Source organism: Nicotiana sylvestris, chromosome 9, assembly GCF_000393655.2.
Source record: "Nicotiana sylvestris chromosome 9, ASM39365v2, whole genome shotgun sequence".
Taxonomy (NCBI): domain Eukaryota; kingdom Viridiplantae; phylum Streptophyta; class Magnoliopsida; order Solanales; family Solanaceae; genus Nicotiana; species Nicotiana sylvestris.
This window is the reverse complement of record NC_091065.1, coordinates 6,330,789-6,351,536: the sequence shown is the minus strand read 5'-3', so window position 1 is coordinate 6,351,536 and position 20,748 is coordinate 6,330,789. Positions and strand designations below refer to the sequence as shown.

At 38.8% G+C, this 20,748-nt stretch overlaps 2 protein-coding genes and 1 long non-coding RNA gene across 4 annotated transcripts; all 3 read right to left on the bottom strand.

The window, feature by feature from the left end:
• Positions 1 to 7,127: 7,127 nt before the first annotated feature.
• On the bottom strand, positions 7,128 to 7,877 carry LOC138877201 (uncharacterized). Its single transcript, XM_070156794.1, has one exon. It carries the CDS (start codon positions 7,875 to 7,877, stop codon positions 7,128 to 7,130), a length of 750 nt encoding a protein of 249 aa, XP_070012895.1.
• A 1,094-nt stretch (positions 7,878 to 8,971) lies between these two features.
• LOC104250101 (uncharacterized) lies at positions 8,972 to 10,649 on the bottom strand. Its single transcript, XR_011402231.1, has 3 exons — positions 10,590 to 10,649; positions 9,638 to 9,738; positions 8,972 to 9,079 (listed from the first exon to the last, which is right to left on the bottom strand). It is a non-coding gene; the product is annotated as an uncharacterized lncRNA (long non-coding RNA).
• Positions 10,650 to 12,392: 1,743 nt separating this feature from the next.
• On the bottom strand, positions 12,393 to 20,478 carry LOC104250102 (phytochromobilin:ferredoxin oxidoreductase, chloroplastic). 2 transcript variants are annotated; one of them, XM_009806654.2, is made up of 9 exons: positions 19,989 to 20,097; positions 18,806 to 19,104; positions 16,680 to 16,799; positions 16,504 to 16,598; positions 14,578 to 14,671; positions 14,327 to 14,458; positions 13,762 to 13,866; positions 12,942 to 12,992; positions 12,393 to 12,852 (listed from the first exon to the last, which is right to left on the bottom strand). In XM_009806654.2, exons 3-9 carry the CDS (start codon positions 16,773 to 16,775, stop codon positions 12,670 to 12,672), a joined length of 756 nt encoding a protein of 251 aa, XP_009804956.1. In that variant the 5' UTR covers positions 16,776 to 16,799; positions 18,806 to 19,104; positions 19,989 to 20,097; the 3' UTR covers positions 12,393 to 12,669. The 2 variants fall into 2 exon arrangements, with proteins under 2 accessions (XP_009804956.1, XP_009804955.1); XM_009806653.2 differs by lacking the exon at positions 18,806 to 19,104 and having other exon boundaries at positions 19,989 to 20,478.
• Positions 20,479 to 20,748: the final 270 nt, after the last annotated feature.

Genomic DNA, 20,748 nt, shown 5'->3' with positions numbered 1-20,748 from the left:
ACACCGCTTTCCGGATCATCGAACCCTCCTATATGCCCATACCTCTGGTATGTGAATTGCAGAGTAGAAAACCCTCTATCCAATTCAGAGTACGGGACTCCCTTGCTTATCTTCAGTTGATCCATGAACTTGTGCGAATTTACGGCTCTCGGAGCGATCAGATATTTGTGCCTTAACCCCTCAGTAACGTCCATGTAGCCTGCTACATCTTCTAAGGTTGGGGTGAGCTCAAAATCCGAGAAGTGGAATACATTGTGGGCCAGGTCCCAAAATGTAACCAAAGCCTTTATGATGTCGCATGTGGGCCTGACATTCAACAAACTGGTTAGACCTCCCAGATGCAGTTTGATCTTGTCTTGCTCTGACTTTTCCAAATCCTCCCACCACAAGCGCAACTCCAAAGGGATCTTGCTCCTAACTGTTACCGGCAAACTTGGACCTGTGCTCATTCAGCATGTTGGTTTGGGGTGATTAGGACTCGTGGGACCAAAATTGACGCACATTTAAATAAAACTCTGGTCTTGTCAAATACGGCCTTTCAGCACATCGAAGCAGATTTAAAGGCTGTGTTTTACCAACTGAACGAAACACTTAAAAAATGAGCAAGAGCAGCGTTCTTGCAAAAACAGCCTTCCGGCGTCTTTCTAGGGACATTCGGCCATTTTTCAAGAATGGAGTCGCCTGACTTCTTTATGACGAAAAAAAATTGAGGTTTTGACATTTCTACCTATTTTTGTAAAAAGGAAAGTTGGACCCGATGGGGGTTGCCTATGTATCTCACACCCTGCGAGAATCAAACTGGCGTAGTTCGGGCAGAGAACATAAACCAAATTTTGGAAACAATATATTTTTTTCATTTTCCATGACACGACAAACTATTTTTCCTCTTCTATTTTGAAAATAAGACAAAACAAAGACTCTTTTTTTTTTAACAAACAATGACCAACCTATTTTCCAAACCAAAAATAAAAGACTCTTTTCTATATATTTTTTGCTTTTTGAGTGAAACAAACTATAAAAAAATTAACATTTTTCTTTTTTTTTTTATTTTCCCAAAATTTCGGCAGAATTTCGACAGTATTTGGGGCATTGGTTTTTCTAAAATAGGCAATTAACTCTCTACACTGTTACTTCACTCCTTTTTTTTCACAATTTTCCAATATTCGAGATTTTTCGAAGCCGGTCAGCATGCAAGTCTGAATCAAATAAGTGCATAAAGCAAACAGGATGCAGCAGGATGGTCTTTTCATTTCAGGTTGCTAGTCCTAGACGGACTCAACCCCTGTGTTGAGTCCCCTAAGTCAAATGCATATGATGCAAATAAGCGTTCCTACTAGGGATCTGGCATGAGGCTTTGTTATACTAAGTTTTAAAACCTAGGTGTTTGTTCTAGACCTGGCTTACCCGAGCGGACAACTCGAGCCGAGGATGGGAGCTGTGTACCGGTAACCAAAAGGCCATCCGGTTTTGCAACTCCTCCGAATCCTCGTTCTATTTTGGTATATGACACTAACAGAAAGAAGTCACGACCAACGTGCACTCCTCAAGAGAGAGAAGAGAAGGTTTCGGCACAGTTTATATATACAGTTCAAATAATATCAAAGCGGTAAAAAGCATCGTTTTGCACATTTAAGCCCAATCATATAATAAATAAAGCCAAATACAACAATTATTCTAAGCTCGAATTCTTGAACTCTGAACTAGAGATTCTGGGTTCGTTCCCCAGCAGAGTCGCCAAAGCTGTCACACCTCCTTTTTGCTCACCCGCGTGGGGTGAAGGAGTTTTTACAATTAAAGGACAATCGAAATGGGATTCGTTTATTTATTTCAGAGTCGCCACTTGGGAGATTTAGGGTGTCCCAAGTCACCAATTTAATCCCGAATTGAGGAAAAGAATGACTCTATATTACAGTCCGCGAACCAGAAGTCCGGATAAGGAATTCTGTTAACCCGGGAGAAGGTATTAGGCATTCCCGAGTTCCGTGGTTCTAGCACGGTAGCTCAACTGTCATATTCGGCTTGTTTATCTGATTTTATACAATTATGAGCTCATGTGCAAGTTTTAACTTTCAAACGCTTTTATCATTACTATTTTTTTTATCAAGAATTGCAACATCGAGGAAACACGTCTCGAACCACGTCACATCAATGCACTCGTGGTTGTTGACACATTTCAACTCTGTTGAGATTTGGATTTGGGTCACATAAATGTGCACCCGAGTTTAAGAAGATAACATTATTAAATACGTGCCTAAAGCGACTATCGTATCATTATTTTGGGTGGGGCCGTGAAATTTACTAAACGGCTCGTCCCGGAATCTAAGTAATCGAAATAATTATCCGTTGAGGGCCCCGCACTTTGGGTATTCTTGTTTTTCGAGGCTCGTCTCATTCGTTATTTTTTATTATTATTATTATTATTATTATTATTATTATTATTATTATTATTATTATTATCATTGGGGGAATTTGCAACGTTATGAAAACGCATCTCGAGCCACGTCACAATCAATGCGCCCATGATTAGAGACACATTTCGACTCCGTTGAGATTTGAATTTGGGTCATATAAATGTGCACCCGAGTTTTAAGAAGGTAAGATTAATTAAATCGCGCCTAAAGAGTCTAACGCGTTATTATCTTTGGGTAAGGCCGTGGAGTTCGCTGAGCGGCCTATCCCGAGTTCTAAGTAATCAACACATACATCTTGTGAGGGCCCCGCAATCTATGCATTTTATTTGGCGAAGCTCGTTTCATTTTATTTAAAAGGGCGTCTTATAGTGGTTATGTTTTCTATTGAGTTTGTCTCTAATAATGAAAGAAGAAGAACGATCCAACTTTATTTACATGCTTACAAGTTAGTTATAGTCGGGTTCCGAATATGATTTGCAAAATCCGAAACATGAACACGTATATGGGTCGTTGCTTAGATATTACGGGCCCAGGCCCAATGTGCATAACGTGAAACTCGGCATGGGCCTTCCTTATTCCAATTGGGCCTGTTTAACTTATTTGGTATATGTTTGACGTTTAAAAGGGGGGGAGGGAACTGAAATATAATGTGTTGCCTGTCTTAATCAAGCCATATTCCTACCAACTAAAAAAAACATTTGTTTAAGGAAGTAACTATTGAGTACCTAACATGCTTCTTGACAAATAATAATGAACTAATAGAACATAGCTACTACATCATTAGTCCCTTTTAATTATAAGCAACTCGTAGAGTTTTTCAGCTAAATGATATGTGTAAAGGTTAAGTTACATCACAGCTGACTACATAGTTCTATTAGAGAAAGCGAACTATTATACATACAACTAATGTTCAGTATATTTCTAAAGTGAATTCCAAAATAACTTCAACTTCTTCATTTCTTTGTATTCATGCTTCAAATTTTAGCCTACATTGATCAGTGTATCAGTGATGTACCTGGTATTTGGGAAAGCAAAAGAAGCAGAGGAATGATCAGTGCAGCAGTAGCACACACACATAACAACAACAGTAACAGAAAGGCAGCACTCAACAGCCAGCAACCCAGCAGTCAGATTTTTGAAGCCCAAACAAACCCAGTAGGAAAACCCAATAATAACCAGTAGAAAAAAACAGCAACAGATTTGAGCCAAACAGAGGTCCAGTGAACTCAGAAAACCAAAAACGACTCAACTGAAACAGTGCTCTACCAGCAAAGGACCCAGTTTGCAGCTCAGCAGCACCAAAACAAATACAAGCTAAGCAGAGAAGGAAGCAGATGCAGAAAAGCAGTAGCTTCTTACTGTTATGGTCAAAAATCCAGCACACTCTTACTCTATATTATTCTAAAATTGGACTGACCCATTAAAGGTTGAAGGACCAACCTTGTTTTTGCTTTTTCTTTTTATCTCTCAACACTCAAAACTAGGCTGCCTCGTTCCCTTTAGACCTCAACTCTGCCCATACCCCTTTATTTCCCATTATCAGGTGTTTTGTGCCCCAAATGGTATGGGCAGCTTACAATCCAACTGATCCCCCATCCATTCATTTTATTATTACTCAAATGGTATGGGCCTATTATAATACTCACCTAACATCCCATGCTACCAAGTTTTATTCCCCACTATTGTATTAGTTTAATCATACTTCAGTACCCTACTGTCAGCCCAACTTAAACTAACTATTTCTGATCTTTTCACACCCCCAAACTACCCCTGTTAACCATTGGTTATTACTGTTTTACCCTGCTTCAACAGCCTTAAATTTTGAACTTCTGAAAGTTCAAACTCAAACTATCCTAAACTAAGTTCCAGCTATTGTACTGCAGCTACAAACCATTCACAGATAGTTTCAAACAATCAGCTAAACGACAATGGTTCGATCAATCATATGAAGCTTATCAGAATCAGGACATTTGAACATTCAGTCCTATAAAACTAATCGACGATGTTTATCTAATCGACTATACTAATTATAACGTAGAACAATCAGTCGATTAAACAAATAATACGAATAGGGTCCCAAATGGCTTCAGGCAGCTTGGCACAAAACAGGGGGACAACATGAATAAAACACTCGACGACACTGATCAAATCGAGTATGTATCCTACTACACGCATTTAATAATGGACAGAAGAATAATCGACCAACTAAAAGGTCTTACGAAGATGGAAAAAAAAATTGAACGAAAACATCAGTAAAATCAACAATTAACTAAACATGCTAACAAACACAAACATCATTCAAACAGAAGCAGAAAAGAAAAGGAAAACTCACTGTGGAAGCTCAACAACGAACGACCCAGGCCTGAAATGGATTTGACCATTTGAGGTCGAACAGACTTTAATCGAGGTGTTCTCAACCAAGAACACTTCGATTAAGGTCTATTAGACCCCAACCCTCCATTTAAACTGACCGGATTCCCAAAGTTCTTGTGTTCTAGGGTTTGAACATTCCGATTCGTGGCTTGAGGGTTTGTGGGTAGATTCGGACCAAACCAAGCTTGGTTTGGTCATGAGTGAAGACAGGGTAGTGACTGGTGGGAAACTGGGGTGGGTTGGTGTAGATCAGGGTTTGGCTCGAATCTTCAGAAGAAGATTCGAGACGGTGTAGGTTGATTCGAACCCAAAGGTTTGCAGATCCGTGTTCAGGGTGGTTGGGTGCATCAGGGGTGTTACTTTGGTGGTCACCGGCATCATTTCCACCGGGTTTACGGTGAGGGGATGGAAGGGCGGCGCTAGGGTTTAAATGGGGGATGCTGGGTCGTGTCTGAGAGAGACGATGGAAGGGGGGTGTTCGGATAAGGGGCGTGGGGTGTGATGAGGGGCTTATATACGGAACGTGGCAATTAATTTGAGCCGTTAGATCAAATGATCTCAACGACCTGGATTAATTGGTGAGGGACAGGACGTGGTCGTTTGGTGTAGAAACGAGGTCGTTTGGTTTTTAATGCGGGGCTGGGTCGAACCGGGTAAGCAGGTCGGTTACGGGCGCGATCGTGGACCGTTGGATGAGTATGGATGAATGGCTCTGATCAAACGCCCTATGCGGCGTCGTTTGGGGCATCCCTGGAACCCTGGTTTGGACTGGGTCGTTGCAAATTGGTTTGGGCCTGATTTTTTAGTTAAATTTTGGCCCAAATCCGGTCTTTCCTTCTTATAATTAAACCAAAAATTCCTAAAACCCAAAATTAAACTACACAAATATTAATTAACACCTAACAACAATTATCCAACGAATTAAAACATTTAATAATTACCCTGACAATAGATAGAATAGAAATGCATATTTTTTGTGATTTTTGCTTTTTAAAAAAAAAAAACCAAATAAGGGTTAATTAATTCCTAAATGTGCCATTTTCCTAAATGCATGCAACATGTATTTTTGTATTTTTCTAACTATAGCAAAGCGAGCATTTACGGACAAAACAATTATTAAAATGTCACACAAATCCTCAAAATTGTACCCGAAGGTAACTTATTTTATTTCTTTTCCGATTTCTTTTGGAGTAGTTTCCGTGAAGCAAAAATCACGTGCTCACAATATCCACATGAACACCATAAAGATAATGACGCCATATTTTCAAAGCAAATATAACGACTTCTAACTCAATGTCATGAGTCGGATAATTGTGTTCGTACTTCCACAACTGCCTCGAAGCATATGCAATAACTTTGCCATGATGCATTAGAACACATCCCAATCCAACCCTAGATGCATCACAATATACCACACAACCTTCAGATCCCTCAGGAAGTGCTAGAACAGGTGTTGGTGTTAAACGTTTCTTCAACTCATGAAAACTCCTTTCACATGCATCAGACCATTGGAACTTAACGACTTTGTGTGTCAATTTTGTCATGGGAGCAACAATAGAAGAGAAGTTCTCCACAAATCTCCGATAATAACCAGCTAAGCCCAAGAAACTACGCCGTAGGAGTTGTAGGTCTAGGCCAATTTTGTACTGCTTGAATTTTCTGACCATCTACCTTAATACCTTCATCGGAAACGATATGCCCAAGGAAAGCCATTGAATTCAACCAAAATTCACATTTAGAGAATTTAGCATATAATTTCTGATTTTTCAAAGTCTGCAACACCACACGCAAATGATCCTCATGTTCTGCTTCTGATCGGGAATATACCAGAATATCGTCAATGAAAACTATTACAAATATATCTAGAAATGGCTTGAAAACCTGATTCATTAAATCCATGAAAGCTGCTGGCGCATTAGTAAGACCGGAAGACATCACAAGGAATTCATAATGGCCATATCTAGTCCGGAAAGCCGTTTTCAGAATATCTCTCTCTTTAACTCGCAACTGGTGATAGCCGGATCGAAGGTCAATCTTTGAGAAATACTTGGCACCTTGCAACTGATCAAACAAATCATCAATTTTGGGTAAGGGGTACTTGTTCTTGATAGTCACTTTGTTGAGCTGGCGATAGTCAATACACGTTCTTAACGAACCGTCCTTCTTACGAACAAACAACACTGGTGCACCCCAGGGAGAAATACTGGGCCTGATAAAGCCCTTATTCAGAAGATCCTTCAACTGGGCTTTCAATTCTTTTAACTCAGCAGGAGCCATTCTGTATGGAGGAATAGATATTGGCTGAGTATCTAGAAGCACATCAATAGCAAAGTCGATTTCTCTTTAGGGAGGAAGACCAGGAAGTTCATCAGGAAATACATCGAAAAATTCATTCACAACGGGAACCGATTGAAGGGTTGGAGATTTCACCTCCATATCATGCACTCGTACCAAATGATAGATGTACCCCTTCAAAATCATCTTTCGAGCTTTAAGGTAAGAAATAAACTTTCCCTTAGGCGCTGCAGTATCACCTTTCCATTCAATAATAGGCTCACTTGGAAAATTAAAACGAACAATCTTTATCCAGCAATCTACATTGGCATAACAAGAAGCCAGCCAATCCATACCCATAATGATATCAAAATCAACCATTTCTAGCTCATGTAAATCAGCTAACGTATGGCGGTCATGAATTTTCACATTGCAACTTCGATATACCCGTCTAACTACAACAGACTCACCCATTGGCGTAGATACCTCAAATGACTTATGCAACAATTCAGGCTCTCTATCCCATTTACTAGCAACGAAGGGGGAGATATACGACAATGTAGAACCAGGATCTATCAAGGCATACATATCAATAGAAAAGACAGATAGTATAACTGTAACCACGTTCAGAGATGACTCTAAATCCTGACGACTCGATAAAGCATATATGCGATTTTGCTGACCTCCTGAACTAGAAGTTCCAACTCTTCCCCTACCCCTGCCAGCTGATGTCTGTATACTCTGCCGAGGAGGAGGTACCGAAGAAGAAGAAGCCCCTGCAGATGTCGTCGGCTGAGCTATACCCCCTCCGCCTGTCATCGAACAATGTCTCATAATATGACCTGGTTGTCCACATGCATAACATGCATCAGAACCCTGGCGACATGGTCCAAAATGATTTCGGCCACATCAATCACATCTGGGAAACTGAGGCCTCATCTGACTGTACTCGCCTCTAAACTGTGGACCTGGGGTCCTTGAACGCTGACCTGGACCAGAATAAGTGGTTTGATCATGTCGCTGTCCCTAAAACTGTGGTGGTGCACTGGCTACCGGATAAGATGGACGCCTAGGAAACTGTGGCCTAAATCCACCTCGAAACTCTCCTGTGTTACCTGTGAACCGCGCCCTCTTCTGCTAGCCTCTATCATGCTCTCGATTGGCTCGTTGTTGCCTCTTGCGATCCTCTAGACCCTGTGCATATGCTTGAATACGGGAAATATCCATTCCTTGGTTTAGAGAAGCTGTAGTGCACTCATTTATCAAGTGTGCCCCCAAACCACTAATAAACTGGTGTACCCGATCATTCATATCAGCAACAATTGTAGGAGCATACCTAGCCAAAGAGTTGAACTGCATGCTCTATTCCCGAACGCTCATATTACCCTGTTATAAGTGTAAGAACCTATCTCGTCGGGCTCTTCGAAGCTCAATTGGCAAATATTGCTGTAGAAATGCCTCAGAGAACTCCTTCTATGTCACTGGCGGCACATTAGGCCCTCGAGTCTGCTTCCAAGTCTCATACCATGTCACAACAATATCACGTAGTCTATAATAAGTAAACTCCACTGACTCAACATCTGTGGCATGTATAATTTGTAAGGTACGTTGCATAAGATCTAGAAAATCCTATGGGTCAGCATTAGGATCAACCCCTGTAAATACTGGAGGATCCAAATTGATAAAGTCTCGAACTCTCGCACTCACGGACCTATCAGCAATACCGAGGGTTTGGTGTTGGGCTTGGGAGTCCACTATTCGAGTCAGCAATTGTACAGCACTCTGCATGTCTAGGTCCTGATCAGGAACAGCTGGGAGAGGGACTGGAGGTGCATTAGCTCCTCTACGCCCTTCCGGGGGTGGTGAGGGTGCTGCCCCGGAAGCCTGAGAATCAGCCTCATTCTGTGGCTCATGTTGATCTACATTAGTAGGTGGGACCTGACTTGTGCCCTTTCCCGCCTCCTCATCCAACCTCTGAATAAATTTCATAGCCACTTGTCGTCCAGTAGTATTAGGCATCACTGAGAAGGTAAACAAAAGGAGAATTAGGAATGAACACTTATGATTAGGCACTATTGCACGATCTAGATCAAGAAGAAAGTAATAATCCTAAATGCCCAATAGCCTCATATTTATAAGTGTGGTGTACAACACACCATAAACAAGACTCTACTAGACACGGCTTGCAGACTCCCTAGGACTGACCTGCTCTGATACCAAGTTTGTTACACCCCAATCTTGGGAGGTGTGGCTGGCACCCGATGCCCGAAGGCCCGAGCGAACCAACCATGAGATATGATCTGAAATATAATAACCTGCAGGCAGAAGAGCCCAAAACGACACACACACATATATATATATATATATATATATATATATATATATGTATATAACTTAGGCCAACAAGGCTGCAACAACAGTATGACACCTATCCAGAAGGCCGATAGGGCCATACAAAAAAAAATATACAATGCAATGACCGCTAGTCTGCAAGCCTCTAAGAGTGTAAGACAATCTCAACAGGCCGGGACAAGGCCCCCGACATGCCCAAAACTACTCATATACATCTGTAATAGTACCTATGGACTCAAAGTTAGCAAATCCGAAGAAGTGGAGTGTGAAACCCAACGTTGATCCTGGGGGTCCTACTGAGGAGGCACGCCGCTTTGTCTATCCGAACCTGTGGGCATGAACACAACGCATAAAAAGGCGTCAGTACGAAATATGTACTGAATATGTAGGGCGACAAGTGTAACATGAAAAATGTAATTATTAAGAGAAGAGATATAGAGACAATTTGAATTCTAAAACTAGCCTCGATAGGAAATTAAAATTCAACATGGATATAAATGTATGCTCATGGAATCGTTGCTCACTATCGCTCCTTATAATATATTACATTATATAATAATAAATCCCTCTGTGGGGCTACAATATCCATAACATACCCGGCCATAATAAAGGCTCGGTAGAATCGTACCCGGCCACGTGAAGCTCGGTAATCCCAACTGATCAGTGGTTACACAATAGGTGTCATACCCGACCGTCTATAGTGCGGCTCGGTAATGAAAGTAAATACATACATACATTAAATCATGAATTATATAAGTGCAATGCAAAACTAACCTTAAAAGACGTATTCTAAGAAGAGTCGAAGTGGCCTATCATCATTATTCCCCGACTATCATGGTTGTTGCTAAAATATTTAATTTTTCAACTACGGGCCAACAAGTCCTAAGAACATGAGAGTTATGTATTATGAGTACCTTTGAAGTAAGTGTTACTTATTCATGATTTATATGAACGTCGAAAGGAAACCGAGTAAAAAGGCTCTAGTTCTTTTTAAGCAAGGAACAAGGAAAACCGAGAATTCATAGATATTCTTTGAAGTAAGCAATATATGAGAAACGATCAGGTCTAAGCATCTTTATAAGTTGAAGGTGAAATAACTCAAATCCGACGAAACAATTCGATATAAACGTGTATTCGAATTCTAGTCATGCCGAAAAGTATAGCGAAAGCCCTACATACCTTGTCGATGGAGTTATATACGGTTTCCGAGACCTCGAAAGCCTTAGGAATGATTTCCTACATAATAAGAACCATTCAATATCAAATTCAAGCTCATATCTTATATAATTCTTCATTTAGACATTTAAGCGAACAACTTGCGAGCATGAATTTGTAGACTCTTTGTAGCTTAATTTCCCCCAACACACCACCAAATTTTTACTTTACTACATCTCCTCATCGACACGATTCCATCCATGTCTTCATAGATCCAAACAACACAATAAAACCATATAAAACAGCCCCAACAATCAAGTCATATTAAGAGAGGTTTCTTAAAAAAAATCAAGAACATTTCTATAGAGGTTTCAACTATTTCTTAGGAATTCTTGTGGTAGAAGTTTACAAAGATCAAAGAGGAAGTTAAATCATACCTTATGTGACCAGAATTACTTTAAATTCGAGATTACTTCAAGGCGGAGTCTTCCTACAAAAAGTGAAACACCGAAGAATTCACGATTCCGAAGCTACCATGGTGTTCTCTATCTTAAGGATGACTAGATTGTTGTTATGATTGGCTAGATGGATGGGAGGAGTTTGAGAGGAAATCCCTAGGTTTTAGGTTCTGTTTTGGAGAGGATAAAACGCAGGGGTTATGTTTTAAAACTGACTTAAATAAATAAAAAAAATTAACCAAAACCGACTATGCACACTGTTCCCGTAACAGTGTGCACCCCTGTACGAAAATGTTAATATCTCTCTACCCCGAAGTCGTATTAACGAACGGTTTGTTGCGTTGGAAACTAGACTCATAGACCTTCGATTCGGTGGGTAGAACACACCATAACTCCTAGTATATTGAGAGAAAAGCTCATCAACATTTTATCCAAATTTCAGTGAAATTTCAAACCCGTAACTTGCGGCGATCTTTGTCGAATTTTTAATCACAACTCGAATGACTTCCAATCTTAACGTATAACTATCGCATCATTTAAATATCTCATAGAAATTATCTTCCTATCGAATTAGCCCCTTTACAGCATGATAACGCCAAATACACAAGGTGTAACATTTAGATGGAAGCGCTCTTGGGGTGGGGTGTGTCATTCCATTAAATCTTTAATAAAGAGTCCAATCTCGTATTTGATGGTCGGCGCGGTGAATGGTGAAAGGCTTCATTTCTACGATTACCTTCCCAGCCGTTGGTCTGATAACAGTTTATTCTATTTCTCAAAACACCAACCCCTCAGTCCAACCTGACAACATTCTTTGGCACTAGCTTAACTGGTCCTCAGAGACGGTCGAGAAGGTCAAGAAATACCGTGCATGGTTGCTCACCATCCTTTCTTTGACTCTCACCCAACAAAATGTGGCTCAGCCATAAGCAAACAAGATTACGCTTCACTAAGCAAGAACCCAAACTAAGAAGAAGACAGTTTAATTAAGGTCTAGAGAAAGCTCCACGCATCTACCATTGATCAACCTTGTTCAGTCACGTCAAGAAAGATTTCACATCCTAAATTAAGAGTCCATCAAAGAAGAGTAACTGAAGAACATCTAAGCTATTTCATGTCTTGTTTTGAAGACATGGAAATTGCTTTTCCAAATTACGTATAAAAAATCCTAGAATTTATTGTAAAGTTAACTGCCATCTAACTTTATTGTAAATTTCACATAAAATCAAGTTTGCTGCAGAGTCTAATAGTGAAAGGTTCCCTGCCATCTTTTAACTATTGAGAATATACCTTTATCATTGATGACTCCTAGTCTGAAGATCAAAATATGAACTCTTTTGGGTTATAAAATAGAACCCACAGTAACATATGATTGAGGGAAATGAAGAAAGTAATTAGGGAACAGGATGAGCTGTTTACATTGACTGAGACTGAACTAAAAAAATAAAGAGAACTTACGAATATTACGACAGATTATCAACCCTATCACCTATGAATTCTCCTCTTGCATCCAATATTAACATTGATAGAGACGACAACTACTACTATTACAACAACAATTACACCTTAATCCCAATCAAGTTGGAATCGGTTGACAAACTACGTAAAGAAAAAATAAGGAAAATTGTAAAACTACATCAGGCTATCTAAATAATATTACCTATGAATTCTCCTCTTGCATTCCATGGTCGGTTTTCAAATGATTTCCCGATCATACTGCGCTTTTCGTTTACTCTACCATCTTCACATCTGTACTCTGGGAAGTAATCAAGAAATGTTTTGCTACCAAGCTTGTTAACACCATTGAATAGGAATTCACTAATCACATCCTGAGTGATGAAAAAACGGGGGAAAAAAAGGAATTATTAGAGCTGCCAATAGCAAGGCATAGGAGTCTTTGGATGAAATAATGATATACCTTGGCAAGAGCTTCCCCTACCAGTCTTTTCAAAACTCCATGACCTGGATCCTGGTACAAAGGGCATTTCGCATCAATAGAGAGATCAAGAAGAAGAATAGAAAAATGGAGAGAACGGGGCAGAAGTTGTAGTAACAAAAATGAGAAAGGCCGTATGAAGATTCAGATTCTTTACTGGAACCTTTGTTTTCAAGGTTTTTAACTAAATTTCAACTTCACGCAATATTTTGCATAGTAGCTGTTGGTGAACTAGGCCTGCGTACCGAGACCAAAAAGTTAAAATTTGAGAAGTTATATCCAAATAAATAGAGTAGCATTTGGATAACACTGGAGCTGAAGTTGAAGAAAAGGTTAAATAGAATAAACCAATGCATATATTGTTTAAATAAGCACGATGATATAGTAGTAACAAAGAAAATAATTTTAATTTACGGAGTTCTTGTATTCTGAGTGTGTTACGAAGTCTTTGAGGAAAATAGTTGAGAGATCAAACTGAATCAAAAGGGCCGATTTTGCAACAGTTAGCTGAATAAAAACCTAGATCAGGATAGTATTTGGTTTTTAGAGAACTTCTATTTTAGTTTCCAAGATTTTTGTTTTATAAAAAAAAGGAGCATATTTTCAGTTCAAGGAAAACTTTAACCAAGGGCCTAAGAAATCCAAGAGAATATAGACGGGGGAAGGGAGAGGTTATTAATTCACTATTGTCTCTACAACTGGGATATCAGCATGCTGTAAACAATATCAGAACTCTAAGCTAATCATGGTAGAAAACCAAAAGCGTGTAAGAGAAGGCACAAAAGAGAACAGCTATACTCACTTTTTCTGCTCTCCATGTCACGTATCTATGCTGAGCTTCACGATTGCGAGCAACTTGAGAAACATCAGTTTCCTCCTCTGATCTGTCCGTCAGCTCAAGCCATGCCTGTAATAGAAACAAATAAAGCAGTAAGCCTAGTGAACAGACTTGGCTTTCTTAAACTCACATACTTGCGTATAACATCTTTTGAAAAAAGAAGCTAAAATATATATATTGTGCTAGATTAAGGGCCCGTTTTGCCATAAAAAAAATTCAAAAAAATTTCATTTTTTTCGGAATCAGTGTTTGGCCATGAAAATTTCAATTTTCACTTGAAGTTGAATTTCAAAATTTTCCGAAAATTTGAAAGACTCCAAAAAACTATTTTTCAAAAATTTCACTTCAAATCACTCACAAAAATTCAAAAACAGCTCTAAATTATATTCATGTTCAAACATAACTCTAATTTTCACTTAAATTTCTTTTACTTTTTTCCGGAACTCACAACTCTTATGTCCAAGCGCCCAATAAGATGTACAAGAGTGCTAACATAAAAGGGAGAATATGGGACATAGTTTACTGGTACCTTGTAATAATCCTTGAATGCAGAAAACAGAACTGAATGGTTGTATGGGCTAGATGAGAATCTCGTCCATATGACTATTGGCGAAAAGAATCTCAGAGACTCGCTGGTGAGCTTCCCTCCCCAGGGTAAAAGCTGCATGAAGTCTGTGTTAAGTCGCCATATAATCAATTTAGAGAGGGTCCAGAAGAAAAGTGCTTCAGAGATATGATTATGTTGAAGAGTTGTGCAAATGTCGTAAGATTATCATTTACCTCAGAATACTTGAGGCCTAAAGGAATCAAGTCTTTATAGTACTTCTCTTTGTAATCTTCTTGATCCATGACATCATGCAATGGGTTGAGGTCCCTGCATATGTTTTATAAGGATTCAGCCTCAGTGGCTATGACATCAATAACTATTACGATTCAAAAACACAGATAATTAAGGACATCTCTAGGAATGTTTCTACAAGGTAAAAAAGAATTTTATTTGTCCCTTCATTTCTTCGCTATGGTTCTTCCTGAATAAGGGGTGTTACCTAGTTCGGCAGCCCGGTACACAAGGCATCCGCGTTCACGCAAGGTCGGGGGAAGGGCCGTACCCCAAAGGATGGGACGTAGACAGCCTATCGGTGTTACCTAGTTCTAGCTCAGAAATCTTAAGTCAGTTAATCATAGCATAGTAGTTTAGCAAACACATCTGAATTCACGTGCAATTTACTGCAATAAAATGTTATCTGGAAGTCTTGATTATCACTGTAGAAGAAAGAAAGTAATATAAACAAGTGGTCTTCAAGATCAAGTCAAGATACCACAGTACTCAGTGGCGGAGCCACGTTGCCGGAAAATTACACTATGTATAGGTAAAAAATTTATTTTATGCATACATATTATATGTTGAATAACCTTGGCTTTTCCACGTATTTAATTTTTTATGTTTTGACACCCCTTAGTGAAAATCCTGGTGCTTTGATAAAGCCTATAGGCTGGCAGTAGTGAAAATATAAGCCATTATTCTATACGTGAATATATAGGCAAGATTCAGTGATGAATGCCAAATAAATATTGTCGAGAGGCAGGAAAACGACTTGTCTGTCCCCACAAATGGAAACACTGAAACATAGACTGATACTTCTCCATTTACCCCTTACCCTTCAGATAAAAAAAAGGGAACTACTAATTCTCCATTTACCCCACGTAGATGCTAAGGGATTTATGATGCACAAACCACTTGTCCAAGTAAGTTAATAAACCCTTTAGTAAGATGAACGGTAATTATAAAATCAGCAAAAGACTGAAATGCTCAAAATTTCTTGTGTATTCTTCCAATCAAAAGATTCAAAAGCCTGTATCTAGAATGACCAGTGGTGGAGCCACATGTATTCAAGGACCGGCAACCCTTCGTCGGAAAATTACAATATGTAGCTAGGTCAATTTTTTTTTTATGTACATACTATATATTGACACTCCTTTCAGCTTACTTCGTGGCAGACCATTTAGCAATGCCAGCAGCCTGGTAAGGGCTAGCTGTCCGAGGACAGGTTAAGGCAGGACCTGTTGGGCTTGCTTCTCACGAGATTGGGTGAGGAAATCAGAAGCGGTCTCAAAAACCGGGCAGGCGGCCTTTTGGACACACGGGAAAATGGAAGTGGGTGGAGGGTGCGAAGAATTTCAAATCTAAAAGGGTCTTCCAGCCCCTTCTAAAAGGAGAGCCAAGTACTTGATGGCTTTTTCAACCCGCCAAAATGGAACGCTTTGGCGTGTCCCCAACTGGAGAATCTGCCTCAAATGCAAAGTGTAAGTCCTTTCACTAAGCATTGTGTTTACTTCTCTATAGTTTGACCAACCCCCCCCCCCCCTCAAAAAGAAATTGGCTTCGACACTGAGAATGACTATCAAAGCATCATCCTAGCTCTAGTAATGTTATATAATTTTGTTTTCTTGATATTTAATTCTCTTTCAATCATTACCTCTTTTGTCCATCAAAAAGATGTTTCAGGTTTCCTTATCATTTGACTAGAAGACAGCTTGTCTTTCACTTCAGTGCTTCTCTTTCATTACCAAACTTCATATAATATTGGGAAGGAAGACTATTTACCATTTATTTTCTTTACTTGACATTATAGTACACTTCTCAAGGTTATATATGCAGCTTAAAGGTAACATATTTCTCAAATACCACCTAAAAGAATAGCTTACAGTACAATTATGTTCATCTTAGCTGCAGTGAAAAAGTTCGCACAGAAGATAGGCAGATCAAATTCCGGTTTTGGGAATGCAGCAAAATCCAATACCTGCATAAAATGCCCTTCATTTAGTTGAACATGAACTCGAGCATAATGATAGCTACAACGTGAACTTGAACATAATTGAACCTGCATGCCGTCGCTCCCTTCAATACACAAACTGCGAAGAAGTCGAATTTTAGGGGCTTCAAAAGACAGCATCTGTAGCTCTGTTTCGTCATCCATGGCCAACAAAGAGCTGTATTTCTCCTGCAGATAGGGAAGGTTAGACACATTTTGCTAGCAATAGTTCTGTAGATAACCTTAACAGCCGCAAATTGGAACTTGAATATATTTAAAGACTAAAGAGTTAAAGTGAAAAGATGAAGTAAAAAAGGTAACTTAAACTCCTTGAGATATCATGAGACTCATCTTTTAAACCTTAAACTGAAAAACAGATATAAGCAAAAAACTTGAGCCAAGGAACCTGCAGCATGCAAAATCATGCATTTCAAAGCAAAGAGAAGTCGAGAAAAATTGGGTGTGACTGGTTTATAGTTGAAAAGCAAGCCCGCCGTCACATAATGCCAGTGTTCCAAAGAGAAGAACAATTTGACACATAAAATGAGCATTCACAAAAGAAATCATCAGTAACTAGCTTATTAATGCGAGGATAACATATTTACTTCTAGTCCTTTTTTTTGGGTAATGGTGATGTCCAGATCAGCCTGCATGCACTCCACTCTTCCACTAGATACCTGCTACATCTCACCAGCACAGACACCGAGTAAATCTGCCCACCAAGGCTTAGACGTACGGGAAGAAATCATCCCGTGTTTTTCGCCTCTGCTGAGATTTTTACCCTTATCTTCAAAGTTTGCACCCACTTGATTGACGTGTATGGTACAACTAGCTTACACCCTAAAATTTTATCCTATTGAAGAAGCATGAAAAACTATTTGATAGACAAATAATTAATTTCCGACTATTTTCTATTTTATGTTCATTTATGCTTTATGTGCTTGCATTACCATCATTAACTTGTCCCGCTTCCTTCATTAAAAGATAAAGATTATATACCTGCCAACACCCTTCATTATTTGAGCTCACTGATATTCCCCATCCCAGAACCCCTTAATTCCCTTCCAAGAGTTGCTCTTTCACAAATTTATGCTGCAATAAACCAGACCATCAGCTGCAAAACAACCTACAGTTGAAGTGGTATCTTTCATATACTCACTAATTGACACTTTGATACAAGAAAAGATTATTTTGTCCTTTAGCAGATTAGCATTAACCTATGTTTTGGTTCAAAGAAAAGGAGAAGTAACTATTCTTTTGCTTTCATTAGGATAAATATTCATTCTTCCTCTTCAGTTGGTGGGTTCTACTGGAAGTGAAATAAAGATCACTTACTTCCTCCTTTCAATCACTTCTAGGAGAGAATAAAAAATTTCATGTGAAAGAAGTAACATACTCCTCCATTTCTATCTCATCTTTCCTGGTATTTCCTACCAAATAAGGGAAATACCTTTAAACCCTCTTATCTTCACCCAACTAAGTATCGTGTAAGCTCATTTTTTTGGGATAATAGTACCGTTCGAACTAGTTGGCACACATCTATAACTATTTTATCGAGTACCTGCTACCTCCCACCAACAGAGATACCGGTAATTCTACTCACCAAGTCTTATAAGAGATCACCGAGCGATTTTTGTTCTATTGAGATTTGAACCTTGCTCTCCCATGGTTTCACTAACTTTGTTGACTATTAGGTCACACCCTTGAGCATAAGCTCTAGTTGGATCGAATGAGAAAATATTCCAACAATGGTTTTACACCATACACGAGCTAAAACAAGTTAAGAGTTCAAGTTTGTTTAATACTTCTGATTTGATAACAATTAACCTAACTCTCTGCCCTAAGCATTCCTGTCTCAAAACACCTTTTTCATTCAACAACACAGCTAATCCCAATTGACCTTGCATCTGAAAGTAGAGTCTGCAATACAGCAACTAGTTCAAACTAACAAATGGAAGTACAAAACCAGCTGAGTATAGTACTTCGTCAACTCAATAATTTGTTTGGTAAAATCCTTTGGAATCCTTACTATTCCCAGCATTTCCCTTCTTCAAGAATTTGCAAAACCAAAAATATTTCACACCCAATACAGCAAATTCACACAAAACACAGGCAAAAAGACACACACACACACATGCTCAGCACAAGCATAAAGAAAAATAGTGTAAAATAATGAAAATCCAAAATATATATACCTGTAATGAAGAAGTGACCAAATGGGTATGTGAGTTGGTTTCTTCTAAAGCAAAGTGAATCAACTTCTTGTAAGAAAAAACAGCTACAAGACAGCCTACAATCAGCTACAACACAGCCTACAATCAAAGGGGTATCTTTCATATTCTAACTAGTTGACACTTTGATCCAAGAAAAGATTACCTTGTCCTTTAACAGAGTAGCATTAACCTATTTTTGTTTCAAGGAAAAGGAGGACTGCCATTTCTTTTGCTTCCACTAGGATAAGTATTCATTCTTCCTCTTCAGTTGTTTGGTGCAACTGAAATAAAATAAAGAACACTTATTTCCTCCTTTCAATCCACTTCTAGTAGAGAATAGAAACATTAATGTGAAAAAAGTAACATATGCCTCCATTTCTACCTCATCTTTCCTTTTACTTCCTAACCCAAACACGGGAAATACCTCTAACCCCTCTTATCTTCGCCCAACAAAATATCTGTGTAAGCTCATTTTTTTGGGATAATAATACTGTCCGAACTAGATTGCACACATCTCTAACTATTATACCGGGTACATGCTACCTCCCAATAACAGATATACCGGTAATTCTACTCACCAAGCCTTATAAGAGATTGCCTAGCGAGTTTTGTCTCTATTGAGATTTGAACCTTGATCTCCCATAGTTGTCATCCACTTCATTGACTATTAGGACACCCTTGAGAACAAGCTCTAGTTGGACTGAATAAGAACATATCCCAACAAGGGTTTTAAGCCATACACGAACTAAAACAAGTTAAAAGTTCAAGTTTGTTTAATACTTCTGATTTGATAACAATTAACCTAACTCTCTGCCCTAAGCATTCCTGTCTTAAAACACCTTTTTGATTCAACAACACAGCTAAATTGTCCCAATTGACCTTGCATCTGAAAGTAGAATCTTTAACACAGCAACTAGTCAAAACTAACAAATGGAAGTACAAAACCAGCTGAGGATAGTACTTCATCAACACAATAATTTGTTTGGTAAAATCCTTTGGAATCCTTACTAGTTTCAGCATTTCCCTTCTTCAAGAATTTGCAAAACCAAAAAAAAATGTTTCAAACCAAACACAGGAGAAAAAATAAAACACACACACACACACATGCTCAGCACAAACACAAAGAAAGATAGTGTAATATAATGAAAGTCCAAAATATATATACCTGTAATGAAGAAGGGACCAAATGGGTATGTGTATTGGTTTCTTCTAAAGCAAAATGAATCAACTTCTTGTAAGAAAAAACAGAGCTTTCCATTTCACCACTCATAGTCATGGACCTACTTCCATTTCTGTTAAAGCTACATAATTTTCTATTCAAACTAAGTTTACTCCTACTTTTTAGTACTAGAAATGGAGAAAACCAGCTTGGTGAGGGAAAAGAAGAAGAAAATGAAAAAGGGGTTGGGAGTAAACACTCCATTGAAGCAAAAAAAGTTTGCAATCTTGAAGTGTTTCAAAGCTCCAATTTTTTGCTTTTTTTATGCTGAAGAATTAATCTGGTGCTCGTTCCTATGTTCTTTTTTGTTGGTTTATTGTAAATTATTACTAGTAGCATAATAGCAGTACCAATGGAATGTTAGCGAAAGTATGGTTCCTGTCGGAGCAAAGTGTGGTGGCTTTTGCTTCGAGCAAAAGGACGGTGACTATGCAAGCGCGTCACCCAAACGGCAAATCTTCAACGACGTCGTTAGTGTCAAATAACTTTCATTACAATGTAAAAATAGAAGTACTAAGTACTAACACGTTAAAGTAGGCAAATTTTTCACTTTTGCGCTACCAGTATAAAATTTAAGGTTGTGTTTGATATTAAAGAAAATATTTTTCTTGGAACATGGGAATAATACATAATCATACTAGATGCATCATTATATTTTGCGGGGTCTTATGACACCTTTGTCTTTGTTTAAACAACGAAAAATGAC

Coding starts and splice junctions, on each gene's coding strand:
- LOC104250102 (XM_009806653.2), bottom strand. CDS start 20,246: ATGGAGTGTTTACTCCCAACCCCTTTTTCATTTTCTTCTTCTTTTCCC. Junction 16,800..19,988: donor TGGTCCCTTCTTCATTACAG/GTATATATATTT, acceptor CCCTATCTGCAG/GAGAAATACAGCTCTTTGTT. Junction 13,867..14,326: donor CATTCAAGGATTATTACAAG/GTACCAGTAAAC, acceptor TTTCTATTACAG/GCATGGCTTGAGCTGACGGA.
- LOC138877201 (XM_070156794.1), bottom strand. CDS start 7,877: ATGACAGGCGGAGGGGGTATAGCTCAGCCGACGACATCTGCAGGGGCT.